The 25,033-nt window shown below is 36.0% G+C and overlaps 1 protein-coding gene across 2 annotated transcripts in view; it reads left to right on the top strand.

Annotated features, from left to right (window-relative positions):
* The window catches only part of SCFD2 (sec1 family domain containing 2), a 500,196-nt gene that overhangs the window by 80,073 nt on the left and 395,090 nt on the right, over positions 1 to 25,033 (top strand). For both annotated transcript variants that reach the window (XM_001371348.5, XM_007496459.3), the window contains exon 3: positions 16,085 to 16,212. In XM_001371348.5, coding sequence (XP_001371385.2) covers positions 16,085 to 16,212 — 128 coding nt within the window. The remainder of the gene's footprint in view (positions 1 to 16,084; positions 16,213 to 25,033) is intronic.

The following is a 25,033-nucleotide window of genomic DNA, read 5'->3' as shown; positions in this document are numbered from 1 at the left end:
TCCTTTCAGCACAATAGTATTCCATCACCAACATATACCACAATTTGTTCAGCCATTCTCCAATTGAAGGGCATCCCCTCATTTTCCAATTTTTGCCACCACAAAGAGCTCAGCTATGAATATTCTTGTACAAGTCTTTTTCCTTATTATCTCTTTGGGGTACAAGCCCAGCAGTGCTATGGCTGGATCAAAGGGCAGACAGTCTTTTATCGCCCTTTGGGCATAGTTCCAAATTGCCCTCCAGAATGGTTGGATCAATTCACAACTCCACCAGCAATGAATTAGTGTCCCTACTTTGCCACATCCCCTCCAGCATTCATTACTTTTCATAGCTGTTATGTTAGCCAATCTACTAGGTGTGAGGTGATACCGCACAGTTGTTTTGATTTGCATCTCTCTGATTATAAGAGATGTAGAACACTTTTTCATGTGCTTATGAATAGTTTTGATTTCTTTGGCTGAGAACTGCCTGTTCATGTTCCTTGCCCATTTATCAATTGGAGAATGGCTTGATTTTTTGTACAATTGATTTGGCTCTTTGTAAATTTGAGTAATTAAACCTTTGTCAGAGGTTTTTATGAAGATTGTTTCCCAATTTGTTGCTACCCTTCTGATTTTAGTTACATTGGTTTTGTTTGTACAAAACCTTTTTAATTTGATGTAGTCAAAATAATTTATTTTACATTTTGTGACTCTAAGTCTTGCTTGGTTTTAAAATCTTTCCCTTCCCAAAGGTCTGACATGTATACTATTCTGTGTTTACCTAATTTACTTATAGTTTCCTTCTTTATGTTCAAGTCATTCACCCATTCTGAATTTATCTTGGTGTAGGGTGTGAGGTGTTGATCCAAACCTAATCTCTCCCATACTGTCTTCCAATTTTCCCAGCAGGTTTTATTTCCTTTTCCTTCCTTTTCTTCTTTCACTATTTCCTTCTACACCAATGTTTGCTTTTGAACAGTTCCCCTTGTTCCCACCTTTATTTTACTTCCCTTTCTATCCCCCTTCCTATTTATCCCCCCCTTATTTTCCCTGTAGTCTTTCTAAAATTAACCCCCCCTTCCCTCCCTCTCTTGTACTGCTTCCCTCCCCACAAGACCATTTGTTACCCTTCTACTCCCCTATAGAGTGCAAATCTATTCTCTGCCCCCAATGGATTGGATTGTTTTTCCCTCTTTGAGTCACTTTCAAAGCACGTAAAAGTTGAGTATTTCCTGTCTCCAATCTCTTTACCCTTCCAATGTATTGATGTTCTCCCCCCTCCCACCATGAGCTTCTTTATGACATATAAATTTACCCCCATTTGTTTCTTTTCCCATTTCTTTTAATATTAACCTATTTTAAGCTCTAATTATATATATATATGTATATATATATGCATGCTCATGTGTATTTATTTTTGCATGCATATATCTATTTACCTATTTATGACTTGTCCTATACAGTTTGTTGCTGTTCCCTCTAAGTATACTTCTTTTTGCTGCCCAGATAATAACAACAGTTTTTAAGAGTTACCAATGACCTCTTTTCTTATAGGGATACATATCATTTTAACTTATTGAGTCTCTTAAAATTTTTTTTTCTTTTTCCCCCTCTTTTTTAATTACCTTTTGATGATTCTCTTGAGTTCTGTGCTTGTACATCAAATTTTCTGTTCAGGTCTGGTCTTTTCTTTACGAATTCTTGAAATTCTTCTATTTTGTTGAATGACCATACTTTCCCCTGAAAGAATATAGTCAATTTTGCTGGGTAGTTGATTCTTGGTTGTAGACCTAGTTCCCTTGCTTTCTGGAATATCGTATTCCATGCCTTTCTTTTTTTCAGTGTGGATGCAGCCAGATCCTGTGTTATCCTTACTGTGGTTCCTTGGTATCTGAATGACTTCTTCTTGGCAGCTTGTAATATCTTTTCTTTGGTCTGATAGTTCTTGAATTTGGCTATAACATTCCTGGGTGTTGTCAGTTGGGGATTAAGTACAGGAGGTGATCTGTGGATTCTATCAATCTCCACTTTTCCCTCTTGTTCAAGGATTTGGGGGCAGTTTTCTTTAATAATTTCCTGTAATATAATGTCCAGGCTTTTTCTTTTGTCATGGTCTTCTGGTAGGCCAAAAATTCTTAAATTGTCTCTCCTTGAATGATTTTCTAAATCCTCTGTTTTGTGAATGAGATGCTTCATATTTTCCTCAATTTTTTCATTCTTTTGGTTTTGTTTTATAGTGTCCTGCTGCCTTGTGAGGTCACATGATTCTAGTCATTGTATTCTGGTTCTTAAAGACTGGATTTCATACTTAGTTTTTTGGTCGTCCTTTTCCTTTTGGTCAGATTTTCTTTGGAGGTCATCTTTCATCTTCTTCACCTCATCTTTCATCTGCTTTGCCTCATCTTTCATCTCATTTGCCTCATTTTCCAGCTGGTTGATTTTGGCTTTCAAGACACTATTTTCTGTTTCCAGATGACTTATCTTAGTTTTTAAGTTCTTTTCCCAATTGTCTTCAGCCTTTCTTAATTGTGTTTTGAATTGCATTTTGAGTTCTTCCAAAGCCTGTATCCAATTCGCTGGGATTTCTGATTTTTCCTTTGCTGATCCCTCCCCCTCTGTTTCATTTGCTCTTTGCTCATTACCTGTGCAGAAGCTGTCTATTGTAATTTCTTTCTTCTTTTTCTGTTGTTTGCTCGAGTTTACCCCTTCTTTGCTCCCCATATTTGGCTGTGCTCTTGCTCCTCTCATTTTGTTTTGGTTTTGGGGTTGTCAGTCTCCCCTCTTGGAGCTTTGTCAGATCTCTTGGTACAGTCTCTAGGAGAGGAATGTTAGCTTCCCTGTCCTCTGGAGGCTTTTGATTGGATTGAGTTCAACTGGGTCGGGTTGTATGTGGTATGAAGCTCTGAGGTTCTTAAGACTCCTGGAAGGCTGGACCACCCAGGCTCTCTCCAGTTCTCTCCAGCTGCTTCTCTGATGTCCACAAGTGCCTTTGCCCGCCTCCCTAAACTCTGAGGAGTTCTGATGGAATTAGGTTCAACTGGATTGGTCTGGATGTGCCCTGAGGCAATGGTGAGACTGGAGCCCGATGGAGGGACCCAGCCATGGCCCGTCTCTCCCTGGCTTCCTCCCCACTATCCAAGCTGGATGCGCCGAGCCCGGCACCCCACTGCTCACAAGGTAGACCCTCCAAACCAGCACCTTTGCCTGCTCAGAGGTTCCCGCTGCTGCTGGGGGCTCAGCCCTCTGGGTCGTGGGGGAGGGGTCCTGGGACATTCGCTCTGCCTTTCCCTTAGCCCTGAGTATTCTCGGATTCCGGCTTTTGGGAGGCTTACCTTTTGATTTGAGTCCAGAAGGAGGGTTCCCCGCTTCTGTCCTGTTGTTCAGCTTGAATTTCAGTGCCCTAGGAGCATTCAGTCTGTATCGGTAAGGAAGGGTCTTCCAAGAGGTCTGAACTTTTGCTGCTTGCTAAGCGGCCATCTTGACTCTGCCCCAGAATTGTAGATTCCTACAATGACTGATTAACATTTCTTAGCATAGTTTCAAATTGCTTTCCAGAGTGATTAGGTCAGTTCACAAGTCCACCAACAATGTGCCAGTGTGCCTATATTTCCACAATATTTCTAGTACCCATTTTCCTAACTTTTGGCATCTTTGTCAGTTTTCAGGGTATTAGAACAAACATTGCAGTTTTTATTTGTATTTCTCTTAATAGGACAGTATGTCATCTTTCATATGATCATTAATAGTTTATCATTCTTCTTCTGGCAATTTTTTTTGCATGTCCTTTGACTATTTATCCACTGTGGATAATGGCTTCTGATATTATATTTTTATTTATTCCTTATATATTTTGGATATCAGGTCATTATCGGAGGCAAACATATTTTTCCCAATTAATTCTTTTCCTCCCTTTTTAGCTCCATTCATATTATTTGTTATTCCAATTTCTTTTAATACAAGTGATCCTTCCTAGTGGGAGTGTGTAATTTTTTTTTATTTCTGCCTACTATAAAAATATTTATATGTCAAATATATTATATGTATCAAAATATATAATGTTCTTTTGTATAAATAATATTTTGTGGGAATAGAGTTAGGACTTCAGATATAAACTTGAGGTAGTCTTTCACATTTAAGGGACAGATATTACGAAAATAGCTTGAATCTATGAACAAAATCATTTCCCCAAAGCTAGCAATATTTAAGGAGATACATAAATATAATTCTATTCTAGTACCTCCTCTCTTGAGGAGGGTAAAGGGACTGGCCCACTGGCCCCAATTTCCTGTTTCCCTCCAGGCAGGAATCAAAGCCATTCTTGAAGAAGGATAGATGAGATTCAAAGATAGTATTTCCACTTCAGAATTCATTCCTAGTGTTTCTTTAAGATTTTGCTTTTTTTCTGAATCCTGAGAAAATTTAATCAAGAAATTGGGAAACAATATTTTAATTTCTTCTGCAGAATTGAAGATTATAATCAATGTAAAAACATAATTGGTTAAAAGGAATCTATTGATGTCAAGTCAAAAGCAAGAAAACTCTGATATGCAAAGTCAAAGGTTGAAATTAATATTTCCAGAACCAGGATAGGATCACATAAGAAAGAAGCAGTCATAGTATAACCTGTCAATCTTGTTAGAAATTACTGCTATGTTATAAATGTATTTTTGTGTCCCTATCTGCTGCTCACAGCAAGTCATTCATTGAAAATAAGATATCCATCCAAAATAAGATAAACATTAATAATATCATATGCATTGTATGCCTTATACAAATCTTTGGTTGTATTCTAAGAAATAATATTTTTGAAAATATAATATTTTTGAAACAAAATTAGTTCTTATACTGGCCATCTCAATATATGATCCAGTATTGTCCAATTAACCTTGAAAGAAGATCTGAATATTAAATTAGTCAAATATTACAATAATATTTACTGCATTTTCCTTAAAAGTTTTTATATTTTATTTTATGAATAACTTAATCTTAAATGTTTTTGAAATTACCTTTCCATCTTTAAATTATTTTAATTTTGCATTTATTTTGTAATAATGGTCCCTTCTTTAAATGTTTCTCATCAAATTTCAACATGAGGTAAAGATAGTTTTGAATATTATTAGAAAATGTAATTTTGTCACAATATATAGACACATAATAATAAAGTATACATTAATTTTTTGTGGAAAACCTTTGAAACTTTTAGTTTCAATAGTTAGTTAATAACAAAATGATCTGAATAATTGCTTATTATTATTACCATTTATTATTTAAAGTCAAATAAATGAAATGTTATGAAAAAAATAGAATAATAGAGGGTTTGTGGGACAGCTCAGGATTATGGCTTCTCATTCCTAAATCCCAAAGATTAATAACTGTTGGGAATTGGGAAACATTTTTCCAGGATATATGTTAATGTCTCATAAGCCATAGTATTTAGATAACATATAGGGGCATACATATATATATATATAACCTTCATAGGCAATACATATAACATACTTAACTTCTAAGTTCACAACACATTCTTTAACAGTAATAATTAAAATGATTAGTGCTGGTTAAAAAGTAAACAAGTCTATTAAGGCAAGACTAGGTGAGAAGAATAAGGGGGAAAAAATGCAAGTGTTCAGTAAACCTGAAGGTATAATTTACTTGGAAAGAGCTTTCTTTTTTTATAAGAACTGCTGGAGAAATTGAAAGTATTTTAATGGAAACTAGACCAACATCTTACATAAAAGGCCACAATAAGCTTTAAATGGATAGGGATCTGAATATTAAACATCACACAATAAAAAGGAAAAGAGGGAGAATAGTGTGTTAGAGAGCTTTGGCTAGAGAGGAAATTATTCACCAAACAATGAACTAAGATGACCAAAAAAGAAAAGATCACATGGATAAAAAGAAATTGGAATAACAAATAATATGAATGCAGCTAGACAAGGGAAAAGGGTTAATTGGGGGAAAATGTTTGTCTCAGATAATTGTGTAATATCCAAATTATATATATATATAATATCAGAAGCCATTATCCACAGCGGATAAGTGGTCAAAGGATATGAAAAAACAGTTGTCAGAAGAAGAATGATAAACTATTAATAATCATATGAAAGATGACATATTGTCCTAATAAGAGAAATACAAATAAAAACTGTAGTGTTTGTTCTAATACCCTGAAAACTGACAAAGATGCCAAAAATTGGGAAAATGGGTACTAGAAATATTGTGGAAATATAGGCACACTGGCACATTGTTGGTGGACTTGTGAACTGACCTAATCACTCTGGAAAGCAATTTGAAACTATGCTAAGAAATGTTAATCAGTTATTATAGACCAAGCCAATAAAATTAAAATGACAATATCTAAATTAGCTTACTTATTCAATGCTGTACTAATCAAACTATTCAAGGACTATTTTATAGAGCTAGAAAAAATAACAATAATATTCATCTGGAAGAACAAAAGTCAAATGTATCAAGGGAATCAATGGGGGGAAAATGGGAAGGAAGGAGGTCTAGCAAGACCAGATCTTAAACTCTGCTACAAACTGTATCCATCAAAAACAGTTTGGTAGGTTCATATCTGGCCTCAGATACTTCCTAGCTGTGTGACCCTGGGCAAGTCACCTAACCTCCATTGCCTAACCCTTACCACTCCTCTGCCTTGGAGCCAATACATAGTATTGATTTTAATGTGGAAGGTAAGGATTAAAAAAAAAAAACAGTTTGGTAGTATATAAGAAATAGAGAAGGGGGTCAGCAGAATAGATTACATACAAAATATATAGAAGAAAATTAGCACAGTAACTTGGTGTTTTATAAACCTAAAGACCCCAACTACTGGGGCAAAGAACTCATTACTTCACAAAAACCACTGAGAAAACTAGGAAGTAGTCTGGCAGAAACTAGGCATATCTCTGCTTTTTAGTTAGCTGTATAGATTTGCCACAGTTTTACATCAAGATGCAAACATGTTTTAGTTTCATGGCTGTTGTTACTATGTAACGTGATCTTTGGGTCTAAAAATTTAAAATCTGACACTGCTTCCATTTCATCTTCCTCTTTTTTCAAGGAAGTAATTGAGCTAGTAGTTGCTGTGTTTTTATTCTCTACTCTTTTACCATCATCAGGAGGCATCTTAATTCTTCTTCACTTTCTGCCATCAGAATAATATTGTCTATGTATCTCAGATTATTGATATTTCTTTAAACAGTCTTAATTCCAGCTTTCAATTCATCCAGTGTTGCATTTTGCATGATATACTTTACATATCAGTTAAATAAATGAGGTGACAATTGTATTCCTTTCCTTCTCTTAAACCAATCAGTAGTTCTGTTTTTGGTTCTCCTGTTGCTTCTTGGTCCACATATAGGTTCCGCAGGAGATAAGTAAGATTATCTGGTACTCCTGTATCTTTGGTGATTTGCTACATTTTGTTGTGATGCATGCAGTCAAAGATTTTAGTGTAGTCACTGAAGCAGAAGAAACTTTTCTTAAACTCCTTTGTTTATTCCAAAATCCAATAATATGCTGGCAATTTGGTCTGTAGTATCTGTGTTTTTGAAAAGCGGCATGTACTTCTGGTAACTCTTGGTTCACACATTGTTGAAGCCTAGCTTGCAGAATCTTAAAGTTAGCTTTGCTGTCATGTGAAATGAGTGTAATTGTTTGGAAATTACAGGGTACAAAGAGTTTGAGTGACAAGCCCTCAAGACTCAGAATTCTTCCAGGGCTATCAGGATTCCAAACTGTTGAAGAGACAGTTTTCTCAACAGCACTCTGGATCTGAGAAAGGAAGGAGATGGGTGTATTTGTTAGTCATCTTGAAACCCATCGATCAAACAACTGGCCTTGAGTATTTTCTAGCTGTGATGAGAGAATATCTCCAATCTTCCTGGTGGACAGTCAGACTGGGGAAAAGATCTCTACCTTACTGGGACATCTGAGGACATCAGCTGGACTCCCGTACCTGGCTCACCAAGGACTCTTTGTGAGATACTGATCCCCTGTTGGACTTTTCTTTAGATAACTTAGGTTTTAGTCTAGTATAAGTCAGATATTGGTTATTTAATGGGTAAAAGAATTCAGATTTTACCCTTTCCCATTTCCCTTTCCTTCATCCCTTATATGTTAAATAAATTAAATATTTGTATGTTTCCCCCTCTATTACTTTCCTTCCTCCTATCTAAATTATATTATCTATACTTTTAACAGTATGAACATTTGGCATTTCTCTACTTTAAGATTGGGAAGTAAATTGATTTTTTTTTCCAATCTAGTGTCTACTATTGATTTTTCCAAATTTGCTGGAATATCGAGTATAGCATTTTAACAGCATCATCCTTTAGGATTCTAAATAGCTCAACTAAAATTTTTTCACCTCCACTAGCCTTATTGTTAACAGTGTTTTCTGAGATACACTTGATTTCATTTGCCAGGATATATGGCTCTAGATCAGTAACCATACCATAATTGTTAATGATGATGTTAAGACCTTTCTTATCTGTTGCATATTCTTGCCACTTCTTCTTAATCTCTTCCACTTCTATTAATATCCTATCATTTTTTTCTATCATGCCATTTTTGCATGAAAGATTTCCTTGATAGCTCTAATTTTCTTGAAGAGATCTCTTGCTTTTTAAATTATTTTTTTCTTTCATTGCTCATTTAAGAAAACCAGCTCTCCTTGCTATTATCTAGAATTATTCCTTCAGTTATGTATACCTTTCCCCTTCTTTACATTTAAAAAAAAACAACCCTTTTTTCTGCAGCTATTTTAAAAGATTCATCAAACAGCCATTTTGCTTTCTTGCTCTTCTTTTTCTTTTGGATGTTTTTAGTCACTACCTCCTGTAAAATTTCGTGAACCTCTATCCAAAGTTCTTCAGGCACTCTAGCTACCAGATCGAATCTCTTACATTTACTCATCACTTCCACTCCGTATTCATAAGGAATGTTATTTATGTCATGTCTGTTTGGTCTGATGGTTTTCCCTACTTTCTGCAATTTAAGTCTGAATTTTGCAGTAAGAAGCTGATGATTTGAGTCACAGTCAGTTCCAGTCTTGTTTGAACTGACTGTAAAGAACTTCTCCATCTCTGGCTGTGTAATATTTATAGAGAAAGATGGGTGGATATGAAGAACAGGGGATAACGAAAGGTTTGTAGCAGGGAATGGAGGAGTTGAAGAGAGAGAGGGAATATGGCTACCAGTGAGGCAAAAGGAGAGAGATGTCCCCTGCTGAGAGGCTATTTTTGAACAAAATGGGGTATCCAAGAAATGAGCCTGTGGGGATGTCTTCTCTATGGATTGATGTGAAGATTCCCCAGAGCAGGTAAACACAGACCCTCCTGAGGGACAAGCCTTTCCCCAGACTTGGGTCACCCAGCAGGGGTCTGATAAGGACCGTTTTTAGTTGGAAGACTGAACTGAAGTTCAGCTCCCTCTATGACCTAGAAAAGATAGTCCACTTATCTGACTTCGATATTCAAAAAAGATAAATTTTAATAACCAGTTTAGATTGAAGAGATATCAGGGAAAAGGGAAGAGGGATGTCCCTAAATAAGGTTGGAGTCTTTCGCAGCTTTGGAGCTGAGGCCAGGCCTCATAGGCTCATGGAGGGTTTCTCTTATTCTTGTCTACACTATATCTGTCCTAGTTTTTTAAATTTCAAAATCTTAGCAGTAGACAGCAAGCAACAAGAAACATTCTGACCTTAAGAGCTGGTTGGACCTGTCTCTTTGGGCTGAAGAAAATAGCGGCACCTCTATCCAGAGACTTGAAAGAAAAGCAGCTCCCACTTCCCCCTCACCCCCCAGAAAGGAAGTCCTAATCACAAGACCACTGCCACTCCCAGTTGCCCCTTCCCCCAGAAAGTCCAGAACTTGACAAAGTTTTCCTTTCCACAGCCCCAAGGTATATAATAAATCTGATTTCAGTATTGACCATCTGGTGTTATCTATATGTAGAATTGCCTTATGGGTTGTTGAAAAAGAGTATTTATTATGGCCAGCAATAACTTACAAAACTCTATTAGCCTCTGCCCTGAATTGATTCTAAAACAGGAGTAGTAAGGGCTTGCTAGTTGGGGTTAAGTGATTTGTCCAAGGTCACACAGCTAGAAAGTACAATTATCTTTTGGTTTCCTACTTTGTAATTCCAATTCCTTTTGATGAATATGACATCTTTTTTTGTTGTTATTTCTAGATGTGGTAGGTCTTCATAGAATTGATTGACTTTGGCCTCTTTGGCATCAAGAATTGGAGCACAGATTTGTATTACAGCGATGTTGACTGATTTGTCTTGGAATCAAATATCAGATATCATCTTGTCATTTTTGAGATTATACTTCAGTATTGCTCTTCTCATTCTTTTATTGATTATGAGGGTTACTCTATTTCTTCTAAGGGATTCTTGCCTTCAGTAGTATATGCAATGATCACCTGAATTAGATTCATCCATTTTTAACCACTGACATCCAAGATCTTGATGTTTAGTTTTTCAGGTGAGGTAGCATTCTTTCTTCTTTGGCTCAATTTATTTTCATGGTACTGAATTAGAGAGAAAAAGGATGAATTTGGTAAGGGAAATAGATGAGTGAAGAAGAATGATTTGATAAAAGGGTGAGAATTGGAGTTTAGTGAATATATTACTCTCCCCTTATTTAAAGATCCACACCTTACACATGTTCCTATTCCTATGTATTCCTATTCCATATTTATTCATCAGTCCTTGAAACAGTTTGTGGGTATTATTTGGAAATGCTATTGATATAGCTTCTTATTAAATGTGTAAACCAGATAGCTCATAGGTATCTCAAATTCAGCATTGCCAAAGCGAGGTCATTATCTTTCACCCAAACCACTCTCCTCTAAATTGCCACATTTCTCTCTAGGGCACCAAAATCCTTTTAGGCATTCAGCTTTATAGCCTCCCTGTTTTTTGTTTGTTTTTTAATAACCCTTACCTTTTTTTTTTATTTAGAATGCTTTTTTCATGGTTACATGATTCATGATTTTCCCCCACCCTACCACTCCCTGCTTTCTCCTCCCCATTCCCAAATCTCACAAGCAGTTCCACTGGGTTATACAAGTATCATTGTTCAAAACCTATTTCCATGTTATTCATATTTGCAGTAGAGTGATTCTTTAACATCAGAACCTAATCACATCCCTATTGCACTATGTGGTTGATCATATATTTTTCTAATGCATCTCTGGTTCCACAGTTCTTTCTCTGGTTGTGGATAGCGTTCTTTTTCCTAAGTTCCTCTGGATTGTCCTGGGTCATTGCACTGATACTGGGAGAAAAATGCATTACATTCAATTGTGCCGTAATGTATCATTCTCTGTGTACAATGTTCTCCTGGTTCTGATCCTTTCACTCTGCATCGATTCCTGGAGGTTGTTCCAGTTCACATAGAATCCCAACATTTCTTTATTCCTTTCAGCACAATAATATTCCATCACCAACATATACTAGAATTTATTCAGCCATTCCCTAATGAATGGACACCCCCTCATGTTCCAGTTTTTTTTTTAATTTTTCATCACAAAGAGCATGACTTTGAATATTTTTGTACAAGTCTTTTTCCTTATTATCTCTTTGGGGAACAAACCCAGCAGTGGTATGGCTGGATCAAAGGGTAGGCATTCATTTAAAAGCCCTTTGTTCATATTTCCAAATTGCCCTCCAGAATGGTTGGACCAATTCACAACTCCACCAACAGTTGTATTAGTGTCCCAATTTTGCTACATCCCCTCCAACATTTATTATTTTCCTTTATTGTCATATTGGCCAATCTGCTAGGTTTGAGGTGGTACCTCAGAGTTGTTTTAATTTGAATTTCTCTAATCAGGAGGGATTTAGAACACTTTTTTTCATATGCTTATTGATAGTTTTGATTTTTATCATGTGAAAACTGCCTATTCATGTCCCTTGACCATTTGTTGATTGGGGAATGGCTTGATTTTTTGTAGATTTGACTTAGCTCCTTATATATTTGGAAAATTAAACCTTGTCAGAGCATTTTGCTATAAAAATGTTCTCCCAGTTTGTTGTTTTCCTTGTAATTTTGGTTGCATTGGTTTTGTTTGTACAAAAACTTTTAAATTTGATATAATCAAAGTCATTCATTTTACATTTTGTAATGTTCTTCATCTCTTATTTGGTCTTAAATTCCTTCCTTTCCCACAGATCTGGCAGGTATATTAATCTATGTTTACCTAATTTATTTATGATTTCACTCTTTATATTTAAGTCATTTACCCATTTTGAATTTATCTTGGTATAGGGTGTAAGATGTTGATCTAAACCTATTTTTTCCAATACTTTTTTCCAATTTTCCCAGCAGTTTTTGTGAAAGAGTGAGTTCTTGTCATAAAAGCTGGGGTCTTTGGGTTTATTGAACACTAGCTTACTGAGGTCATTTACTCCTAGTCTATTCCATTGATCCACCCTTATGTTTCTTAGCCAGTACCATATTGTTTTTGATGACCACTGCTTTATAAGTACAGTGTAAGATCTGGTACTGCTGGGCCTCCATCCTTCACATTTTTTTTTCATTATTTCCCTTGATATTCTTGATCTTTTGTTCTTCCAGATGAACTTTGTTATAATTTTTTCTAATGCTATAAAATTTTTTTTTGGTAATTTAATAGGTATAGCACTGAATAAGTAGCTCAATTTGGGTAGCATTGTTATTTTTATTCTATTAGCTCATCCTACCCAGGAGCAGTTAATATTTTTATAATTTTTTAGATCTAGTTTTAATTGTGTGAAAAGGGCTTCATAGTTGTGTTCATACAATTCCTATGTTTGTTTTGGCAGATAGATTCCTATCTATCAGGAGTGATTTTAAATGGAGTTTCTTTTTTCTAATTCCTGTTGTTGAGTTTTGTGGGAAATATATAGAAATGCTGATGATTTATGTGGGTTTTTTTTGTATCCTGAAACTTTACTAAAGTTGTTAATTATTTCCACTAGCCTTTTAGTTGATTTTCTGGGGTTCTTTAAGTTTGCCATTATATCATCTGCAAAGAGTGATGATAGTTTAGTTTCTTTACTGCCTACTTTAATCTCTTTAATTTCTTTTTCTTCTCTAATTGCTACTGCTAGCATTTCTAGTACAATACTGAATAAAAGAGGTGGTAATGGGCATCCTGATTTCACTCCTGAGCTTATTGGGAAGGCTTCTAATTTGTCCCCATTGCAGATTATACTTGCTGATGATAACCCTTACCTTTTGCCTTGGAATCAAATCTGAGTATTGGTTCCATGGCTGAAGAAGAGTAAGGGCTAGGCAATTGGGGTTAAGTGACTTGCCCAGGGTCACAGAGCTAGAAAGTATTTGATTACAGATTTGAACCCAGGACTTCTTAGCTCCAGGCCTGGCTCTTTATCCCTTGAGTGCCCTAGGTGCCCTTTCTACTTGGCTTTTAAAGACCTCACAATCTAATCCCAACCAGCTTTTTCAACCTTATTATATATAACTCATTCTTCACTCTCTGGTCCAGCCAGATTGACCTTCTTGCTGTTCTTTATACTCTCCTCTCTTTGCTTTTGCAATTGACTGTCTCCCACATTAGAAATGCACTTCTTCTTCACCTCTACTTTTTAGAAATCCTTGTTTCTTTCAAAATGTAGCTATATATTTATGTACATGTTGTCTCTCATAGAATTTGTATTCCTTGAAGGTAAGAACTATTTCTTTGTGTCTTTTTCTCCTGGACACATAGTTAGTGTTTAATAAATATGTGTTAATTGACATATTAGCTATTTAGATTATCAAGTACCTGAAGCTATCAGTTATTTTTAAAAGGTTAAAGGTCAATGTTGGGGGGCAGTCAGTTGATTCATTGTCTAGAAAGCAAGGCCTGGAGATTGGGGGTCCTAGGATAAAATGTGACCTTTGACACTTTCTATCTATGTAACTCTGGACAAGTCACTTTTCCCCAATTATCTAGCCCTTACCTCTCTTCTGTCTTATAACTGACACCCAGTATTGACTCTAAGACAGAATGTAAGATTTTTTAAAAATAAACACATCCATGTTCATTTTCACTGTAAAATATTAAATCTTAATCAAAATTTAATCTTGAAGATTATTTTATTATGTATTATTGTTTTTTTGCCAAACTACATTCCAATAGGTCATTTTAAAAATTAAACAGAACATTTTGAATCAAACTAGATGGCAGGAAATGTTCCTGGGGACTTGAAAGGGGAAAAGCCACTGAAAGAGGACAGAAGTCATCTTTGTTCTTTTGTGCCCCATTTAAAAAAAGTGAATCCAAATGTGTATATTTGGCATCCAGTCACCATTCTTCCAGGAAAAACACTGTACTCCTTCACAAATTGGATATGACATTTTGCTGAGATTGAGAACTACAGAAGAAATCAACTCAGATAAGCCTTTCATAATCTTAAACTTCATGCCTTTTATGAAAGGTCAATTTTAAGAGATTTGTTGAAATATTACCCTTCCATCATAGTGCCGATAATGTAACAGTCAACAGAGTTTGAAGCTATTGTTACAGCATAATTATTATTTTTAATTCTTTAATGAGTCAGTCTATTAAAGGACTTTGTTAAGTATTTTCTAAGCACAGAATAGTTGCCTTGTTGAAACTAAACATTTTGCTAATTACTCGGATTCTTAGACATAATCTTTTCTGACACTGAGCAATCTAGAGTTGGTAAAAACTCTCCGTTCTAAAGTTTGCTATTCGAAAAATATTTTGCCTCAATTTCATTAAGTGATTTTTCATTAAATGTATTAAATAATAATTTAATAAATAGCTTCATCAAATAATCATTGAACTTTCATGGCTCATTAACAATTCATTGATTTACAAGTACCCTCATTTTGACTCCCCTTTTAATTTTTCTTAAATTAAGTAGTCCCCAGGAGAACATTGTACACAGAGACTGATACATTGTGGTACAGTTGAATGTAATGGACTTCTTTAGTAGTAGCAACGCAATGATCCAGAACAATTTGGAGCGATTTATGAGAAAGAATGCTATCCACATTCAGAGGAAAAACTGTGGTAGCAGAAACACAGAAGAAAAACAACTGCTTGATCACATGGGATGATGGGGATTTGATTGGGGATGTAGACTCTAAATCAGGGGTCCCCAAACTTTTTACACAAGGGGCCAGTTCACTGTCCCTCAGACTGTTGGAGGGCCGGACTATAAAAAAAAACAACAGACGATGAACAAATCTGTATACAGCTATCTGGGATAGTGGAGACTGCAGTGCTGGCTGTGATGGGCCTGTCACACCTTGCACAAGCCCATCACTGCCACCACTATACTGGGCAGCAGTATACAGTATACACAGTGAGGAATCCCCTCCATCAGATTGAAGCTCACCATGGTGACATCTTCCATTGTGCACAAGAATGAGGCGTTGTGCAAATGATTATGTCACCGGCAGTAATACTGTATGTGAGAGATGCCATGGCGCCACCACATACAGTGCTCTTCTACTGACCACCAATGAAAGAGGTGCCCCTTCTGGAAGTGCAGTGGGGGCCAGATAAATGGCCTTAGGGGGCTGCATGTGGCCCGCAGACTGTATATGTAGTTTGGGGACCCATGCTCTAAATGGTCATTGGAGTGCAAGCATAACAATATGGAAATAGGTTTTGATCAAGGACACTTGTAAAACCCAGTGGAATTGCATGTTGGCTACGGGAGGGATTGTGGGGAGGGGAGGGAAAGAACATGACTCTTGTAACCAAGGAAAAATATTCTTAATTGACTAAATAAAATTTAAAAACAAACAAATTAATTAAGTAATCCCATTTCCCTCACTCACTCTAATCCCTTATAATATGACATTATTTTCCTTCATTCCTTTCCTACTTCTTTACCTCTCTTTCTTCCTCATTCTATTTTTCTTCCTTTTTTCCTTGCCCATTTTATATCTATTTCATGATTAGGATGGGTTCATTACTTTCTCAGTGATAAACTCTGATTCAAAATAGTTGAAGAGCAATTATTAATAGTTCAAAATTTTTTGGAAAAAGATTGTGCTTTTCACTTCTTTTATTACATGCTTGAAATTTAACCCATGTTCTTTGTGGTTTTATTGCAGTGACACACCAGCCAGAGCCCTCTGGGAGTCTTTACTGACTACCAAGCACAAAGAAGCTCTGATGGAAGTTAGGAGACACCTGGTGGAAGCAGCCAGTAGAGAGAACCTGCCCATCAAAATGAGCATGGGTGAGTCCAGGTTGCCTAGTTAATGTTATCTTCTATTAGTAAGCCTAGGAGAAATGAACATTTTTCTGGGGATTCCCAAAGGTAGCTTATGCCTAAAATTTTTATTTTCCTAAATAAGTTAGAATTAAATCTTGGAAAAGCCTGGAAGAACTTGTAAAATGCTTAAATGATGTTGGAAAGGATTATACACATGTGTGTGTGTTTCTGTGTGTGTGTGTTCCTAACACTGAGCATTTTTCTCTCTATCCATCCATACACACATACACATATACACATAACATATATTTCACTGATGACAATTGTGACAAGGGAATCACTTTAAAAGACTGATATATATTAATTTAAGGTCGCCAAGGAATTCAGCTATGTAATTCCTAAATTAAAAACTCAAGTCAGCCGTCAGCCTTTTTTGGAGTTTAATTGCAATAGGAGCAAGAAAGGAATTAGAGATAGAGAGAAAGAAAAAGGGAGAGAAGGGAATAGGGCTTAAATACCCCTTCTGTTTAGGCTGGGCCAAAAGGCCCAAGCCCTTAGATAGCTGGGGCAAAGAAAAGAGATCAGTCCCTATCACTCACGTGACCAAAATGGAGAAACAGTCTCAGAGGCCCCCACCTTCAGCTTCCTTTAGCGCAAGCTTCTCCGAGTCCACCGCAATCACCCCGACCAAACTCCTCAACCACCCTCCAGTCTCCAGACCAGCCTATCTTTAAGGAAACCATCCAAGTTCCTCCTCTCAGTTCTCCCATCTACCAATCACTGTTCATCAATTTCCCTGTGCCAATGGAGGCTCTAGCTTAACCCAGGACCGCCCAGAGGTTTCTGGCTTTTGCACATGTCTGTTGAAGGTCATATTTTCAAATGATTAAATCTTTGATCTAGGCTGCAGCCCTTACTCAATCCTGTTAGGACTGAATAGGGTGGAGATTTATTCCAAGTATCTCCATTGTATCAATTCTAAAATCAATCATGATTCAAAGAAATTCCTGTTCTATGCTTAAGCATAGGTCAAAGTCCTTTCCATTGTTCAGCAAAAGGTTTCTGTCCTAAAGTAATCTGAAGAAGGGAAGAGAAGGAACCTCCCATGCCAATGGGGTTCCCATTCCAATAGACTATCAGTAAGAAATTTTCCAAGTATGAAATATCCCAATGGTGAAATTTCCAACATTTATAAGTCTAAGGAATTTTGAGGTTTACAATCCCCCCTGATGATCATTGGGAGACTAGTCTCCCCATTGATCATGTAACATAATCATTTTGTAGTTCTAAATTCACTTCTAACTAAAGATATACACAATATTCAATTTTCTAAGAGAAATTAGAATAGTGAGAGAGGAAATAGAAAAGAAAAGAAAGCAAAACCAATGTTTGCTAGGCGCATTGACAGAAAGCCAAATTAGGGGCAGTCCCTTTTGGCATAAATGTGTACAGTTACAATAAATGTTCAATCAAAAGTTCAGTCCAATCAATCACATCCAAAGTTCATTCTTGATCTTCTTGATGAAGTGTAGGGTTTCGGCATCTTTCTGCAACAGTTCATTCTCTGGATATAAAAGTTTCAAGCTTCTTTCTTGAAGATCTTTTCTCGAACAAAATCAAAATCTTTGAATTTTTTATAAAAGTAAAATCTTAAACAAAATTCTTGGATTTTTTTAAAAAATTCAATTCAAAAAATTCTTAGATTTTAAATTAAAATACAATCCCCCCTGAAGTAAGTATTTAAAAAAAATATCAAGTTTAGCTCAGAATGCAATGTTCAGTTATGGGGGTGTATGTGTCAATTATCAAAAGAATAGAAAAATAATCAAAAACATAAGAAAAATTCAAAATAGACCTTGTATAGGTCCAGTTTAAAGTAATTTCTATCCCACAAGTATGTAGGACAGAATGCAGTAATATTTCACTTAGCCATTTGTAGCCAAGACTACAGGAAGTTGCCATAATATAAGAAGGAAAGAATTAGAATTCTATTTTGATGGGGAAATGTCATTCCCTTGTCCGATTTTTTCCTCAGGGATATAGGGAGCCAGCATGATAGTCAAGCTTTGTACTTGTTTGAGTACTTCAAAAAGAGTGTAGATACAAGGAAGTCCTACGACTTAAACATAAGTTAAGCGTCGCAACCTCGAGTCTCACTTTAATATTTCTTGTGTGCTCTATTGGCACTATTCAGGTTTAGTCTGTGCTCCTTGTTTTTATCCCTTTTCCTGGAATCAGACACAAACATTAATCACAGACCTATAATATTTTATCAATAAATGGCAGGTTCCCATAGTTTAAAGCTTTTAGGCATATATTGATATTATAGCAAGAGTATATATATTAACTTGTATTACTGCAGGGAAAAATAATATTAATATTAATTATGTGTACCTTCAGTGCAAAAAATGAGAAAAAAATCAAATATTCTGATAAAAAAAATAAAAGAAAAGAAATAAGAAAAAATAAGAAAAAAAATCAGTAATTCAATATATTCTTGAAAAAAAATATCCATTTGTCTATGGATTATTATCTCCAATTCATATGATAAGATAGAGTCACAATTCATATGATAGGATAGAGTCAATCAGTCTCAGCAGAAGATGCTTTCTTCACATGTGAGCAGTGAATCCAAGAGTCTCTTTCTCCAATCTTTATAGATGTTGGAGTAGTTAATAATATTTGGAATGGTCCTTCCCATGAAGGTTGAGTTGCTCCAGTTCGCTTGAAATTCTTGATATAAACTTTATCTCCTGGGTTCAGGTCATGCAGAGAAAAGTCTAATGGTCCAGCTTGTACTGCAGCTCCGGATTCATGAAGTTCACGTAGTTTGTGCTGTAACTCCTGTATATAGGAAGCAATAGTAATATCTCCCCCTAATAGCGATGTATAAGCCGGGGAGAAAGGCTTAGCCTGTATAGGCGGATGTCCAAAAAGCATCTCAAATGGTGAAATATGTAAATCTCCTCTAGGCCTGCTTCTAAGATAAAATAGGGCCAGAGGGAGAACTTCAGGCCATTTTAAATGGGTCTCAGTGCATAATTTGCCAATCATAGTCTTAAGTTCTTTATTCATCCTCTCCACTTGGCCTGAGCTCTGGGGGGTGATATGGAACATGGAATTTTGGAGTTATCCCCAAGCAAGAATATATTTGATTTAAGACAGAATCGGTAAAATGACTCCCTCTATCGGAGTCAATACGTGCTGGTAGGCCAAACCGAGGAATAATTTCTTTTAAAAGTATCTTTGCAACAAAATCTGCTGTGGCTCGGGTCGTAGGAAATGCTTCCAGCCATCTGGTTAGTTGATCTACAATTACTAGACAAAATTTATAACGTCCAGCCTTTGGCATTGTTATGAAATCTATCTGTAGATGTTCAAAAGGTGTGTAAGCCAGAGGACGTCCCCCAAAGGCTTTTCCACGATATGCATGTTGGTTATATGCCTGGCAAATAGGGCAGGCTGAACATACTTTAGAGGCTACAGTAGTTATACCAGGGGCTATCCATACTCTCTTGACAGAGTCCACGATGCCCTGGGTGCCAAAATCATTTTTATGAATAGATTGGCAAATTTGGTTATAGAAACTTCTAGGGAGCAGGGGTTTTCCTTCAGATGACACCCATACTCCATTAATTTGTTTTGCTTTAAATTTTTGTTTCCATTTTTCCACTTCCTTTTCATTATAGGAGAGTGATAAATTTAAATTATCAGTGGTTGTTAATGTTAAAATTAATCCAGGTCCTTCTATGGCTGCTAGTTTTGCAGTGGCATCTGCTCGGTCATTTCCTCTAGAGACAAGGTCAGAGCCACCTGTATGGGCAGAGCAATGAACTACAGCTAGGGCTTTAGGCAGTTTGAGAGCAGAAAGAACTTCATTAATAATTTCTGCATTAGCTATGGATTTTCCAGCTGAGGTTAAAAATCCTCTTTGGAGCCATAGCATCCCGACTGAGTGACAAATGGCGAAAGCATATCTAGAATCCGTATAAATTGTTGCCTTTTTATCCTTGGCAATTATACAAGCTTGTTTTAGAGCTATGAGTTCTGCTCCTTGAGCGCTAATGTTAGAAGGTAGTGAAGCTGACCATTCAGTGGCAAATTCTGAGACTACGGCAGCTCCAGTGTAACGTATGCCATCCCTCATAAAAGAGGAACCATCGGTAAATAAAATCAGATCTGCATTGTCTAAGGGAGTGTCCAAGAGATTATCTCGAGGCTTTTCTGCCATGGACACTAATGTTTCACAGTTATGTAATGGTTCTCCTGAAGTGGGTAAATCTGGAAGCAAGGTGGCAGGGTTACGAGTTGAACAGCATTTCAAGGTAATATTTTCACTATTTAATAAGGTTATTTCATACCTTGTAATTCTCTGATCCGAGAATGCCTGTGTTCTATGTTTTATCAATAATGCTTCAATCTCATGTGGGCACATTATTGTTAATGGACATCCCAATACTAAATCAACGGTTTTTGTTACTAGTAAGGCTGTAGCAGCTACTCCTCTAAGGCATGGTGGTGCTCCTGCTGCTACTGGGTCTAGTTGGGCAGAATAATAAGCAGTTGGGCGCTGAGAAGGTCCCAAAGTCTGAGTTAACACACCAGATGCTACTCCACTTCGCTCATGCACATATAAAGTAAATGGCTTGTTGTAATCTGGGATGCCTAGAGCAGGGGCAGACATGATAGCCTTTTTCAGATCTGATAGAGCTGACAAGTGTTCAGGCTCTAATTTGAGGGGTTCAGGAACCGAATCCTTTGTTAATGCTATAAGGGGTTTAGTGATTTCCCCATAGCAAGGAATCCATTGTCTACAAAACCCTGTTGCTCCTAAAATTGCTCTCAGCTGTTTCTTAGTGGTAGGAGCACTCAATTTTTGAATGTTCTCAATTCGTTTTGGAGAAATATAACGAGCACCCGCAGTCAAGATGAATCCCAAATATTCTACTTTTTGGAGACACCATTGAACTTTATCCTTAGAGATTTTATGTCCTCTTTTGTGCAATTCCAAAAGAAGGTGTTTGCTATCTTCTTGACATGTTTTTGCATCTGTTGAAGCCAAGAGTAGATCATCTACATATTTGATTAATGTGTGTGTGTGTGTGTGTGTCGTATTAGGAATACATGTGTGTGTATGTATAGATGTCCATGTGCACATATGTGTATATATCAATCTCAATATCTGTCTTTTGTTAAATTTATGGTTGGCCTGAATATTTAATTGGTCTCCAGGGATTTAATTTCTAAATCCCAAAAATGAATTACTAAAGTAAAATGGAATTTATGGTAGTTTATTTTACAATAGAGGGAAGATATTAAGGAAGAGAGAAAAGGGGAAAGAGAGAGGGAAAGAGAGCTCTGGCTTCCTCTGAGCCAGGTAGAAATTCTAAGGCCCCAGCCAGGGGAAAGGAGTCTCAAGACGATGGGCCTTTCCTGGATGCCCACGCCTCCAGAAAGGGCAAGGAAGGAAGTCAACCTTTACACTCACCACATTTAATCAGCAAATACTTTTATCAACCTCAGTTTTCTCAGCAGGCTCCACTCTGAGTGTCTTTCTTCTCCAAGTGATTCTCTTCACTCCAAGTGTGTCCCTTCAAGTGTCTCTCTCTGTTTCCACTTTTAAGTACCTTTATCTCTTATGTCACTTCTAAATTTTACATCTACCAATTATAGCCGAAGCTCCACTCCAGGACTGCCTACTCTTTCACATGTTGGTCACAGACCTTACACTCAATGTATGAAATGAATATTCACACCTTTTTGTGGTTAAAATCCAAAATGGGTAGATCTCCATACTCAACTTTAAGTACTGTGTTTACACTTTGGGAATTTAAATCTTAAAATAGACAGGGGATTATAATTTAATCTTCACAATCAAGGGAGAGCTAAGTACCTTCATTGTTCCAGTCAGGAGAGAGCCAAATCCAATCTTCATACTATCCATCCTTTTATCTATTCCTATCTTTATCTGTATATTTATAGATTTAGCTATTCACACACTCTATCATGATATATTCCTTCTTAACACTGTCTACCCATATATACATGTAGAAAGACAAACATCCATCATTTCGCTGACACTGTCCCACTTCCAAGACCCCATCCCCTGTGGGAGGCTGGACCACCCCACAACAGTGTCACATAAACACCTATGTGTATTGAGTGTGTGTATATGGCATAGATAGTATATATATAGATAGATATGTCTTTATACACATATATGTATTTATCTATCTATAGCTATGAGCACACACATGCATATAAATGTTTTTCCAAATATATACATATACATATATAAAAACAAATGTCCAATATAATGTATAAATGTGCATGTATCTATGTGTGTGATATATGCTTCACTGTCTTTCTACATGCACATATAGGAAGACATATGTTTGTCTTTCTACATGTATATGTGTGTCTATGTTTCTATGCTGCTAGGAAGGAGCCTGTCTCCCTATTATGTATGTGAATATGTCTTTCTCTATAGATATATAGAATTTAAATTAAAATTGACAGGAACCTCTAAATGGATAGAAAAATAGATAGACATAAACACAAACAATACACATATATAGAAGTTCCTTCCTAATCAACCCCCTAACCCCTCCCTCCCCCCAGACACACACATACATAAAAATAGTCATCAGGGCTTAGCGCCATCACTTGTCTTTCTAGCATGAAGTATGGTAATCCTGAGATATTATTTACAAATAATAGTCAGCTAGCTTTCTGTACTTGACAGACAGACAGTCTAGCTAATAGAACTGTCAGAATTTGGCTTCATCTTCCTCTCTTTTTCTTTCCATTCTTTCATTCCTTCTATTTTTTTTCTTTGGCAGTGAGAGAAAGGTCTCATTTTATGAATTCTGAGTTGTAGGACTACTGTACCTGGAAAAAAGATCAAGAATTTTAGATATCCCCTTCTCTCTCCACTATCTGCCAATTTTTAGTCCGGAGTTGTTATTACTTCTTGCCTGGGAGATTGCCTGTGTCTTTTTTCTTATTACTAGTGCCAGCACAATGAACTTGGACATAAGAATAACAATAATTAAACTCTGGTAAAATTTAATTGTAAATTAACTTTTTAAAAAACCTATTTGGTGAAAAACTAAAATTCCCAAGAGTCCCTTTTCTTTAAAAAAAAAAAGGTTGTGATCTTATATAAGAATTCAATTAAAAGGATAACTATTTAAGATAAGCATGAGGACAAGTTTTTGTTTGTTTGTTTATTTAAAAATATAGGTTTAATAGCTAGAGAATGGAATTGTTTATCTTAAAATTAGCTTTTTTTTTTTACTTGTCAACTCTGATAATGTGTTTATTTCCATTTTGGCATTTTCTTTGGGCATGTTTTTGGAAACATCAGTTTCTACCTTCTATTACATTTATTTATCTATCACATCTCCTTTACCAAATTGTAAGGAATGTTGCTGCCATTTTCAAAGCCCCTTGCCAATAACCTAGTGCTTTACACATAATGGATAATTAGTTAATGTTTGAATGTATGCACATATGCATGAATGCATCTAAAGTTTTCTGCTCCTTAAAAGTAATTTTTATTTATCAATAAATTTGAATTTGAATTAATTATATCATTTAATTATTAATTATAATCACATTTATTAAGTAATAATATTATACAATATTAATATTATTATTTGTGTTGTGGTTTGATGGTTTTTTTCAATCATGCCCAACTCTTCATGACCTCTTTTGGGGTTTTCTTGACGGAGAAAGTGGTTTCTCTTTCCTTCTCCATGCTTAGTTTACAGATATGGAACTGAGGCAGAGTTAATTGATTTGTCCAAGTCATACAGCTAGTAAGCATCTGAAGCTGGATGTGAATTCATGAAGATGAGTCTTCCTGAATCCAAGTCCAGTGCTCTATACATTGTGCCACCTAGGAGCTTGTATTATGATTTGAATTATGATTTATACTCTGGGTCTAAAGATTATCATAAGGATATCACAGCATAACAGTTGATTATCTCTTTTTCAACTTTTTTTCCCAATTACATATACAAACAATTTTTAACAATTGTTTTCTGACATTTTTCAATTTAGATTCTCTCTTCTTCCTCCCCACTCTTCTCTGAGGCAGTAAAATAGTTTGATATAAGTTATATCATTTCTTTCATGCAATACACATTTCCACATTCCCCATGCTGTTATAGAACACAAAAAATGCATATAAAATAAAAAATTCATGAAGGAAATAAAGTGAAAGATGGCATGCTTTTGATCTTTAGTCAGATTCCCAACAGTTTCTTCTTTGGCTAAGGATACCATTTTTATCATGAATCCCTTGGAATTATCTCGTTTTGCTAATAATAGTTTAGTCCTTCACAGTTGATCGTCATAAATATTTTTGATTCTGTATACACTGTTCTGGTTCTTCTCACTTCACTTTGCATTAATTCATATAAATCTTTCCAGGTTTTTCTGAACTCATCCTGTTAATCATTTCTTATGGTGCAATAATATTCCACTGCAACTGTATATCACAGCTTGTTCAACAATTCCCCAACTTATCCCTCGGTTTCCATTCTTTGCCTCTACAAAACAAGCTTCTAAAAATATTTTTGTACAAGTAGGTCTTTTTTCCTTAAGTCTGATCTCTTTGTGATACATACCCACTAGTGATATTGCTAGGTCAAAAGACATGCATAGTTTTATGGCCCTTTGGGCATTATTTTCATATTGCTCTTCAGAATATTTATATCAATTCACAGTTCCATCAACAGTGTTCCAATTTTCCACATTCCCTACAACATTTATCATTTTCTTTTTTGGTCATTTTAGTCAAACTGATATAGGTATAAGATGGCATTCTAGAATTATT

The sequence above is a fragment of the Monodelphis domestica genome, chromosome 6 (assembly GCF_027887165.1).
Source record: "Monodelphis domestica isolate mMonDom1 chromosome 6, mMonDom1.pri, whole genome shotgun sequence".
In the NCBI taxonomy this organism is placed as follows: Eukaryota; Metazoa; Chordata; class Mammalia; order Didelphimorphia; family Didelphidae; genus Monodelphis; species Monodelphis domestica.
This window is presented reverse-complemented; position numbering and strand designations above follow the sequence as displayed.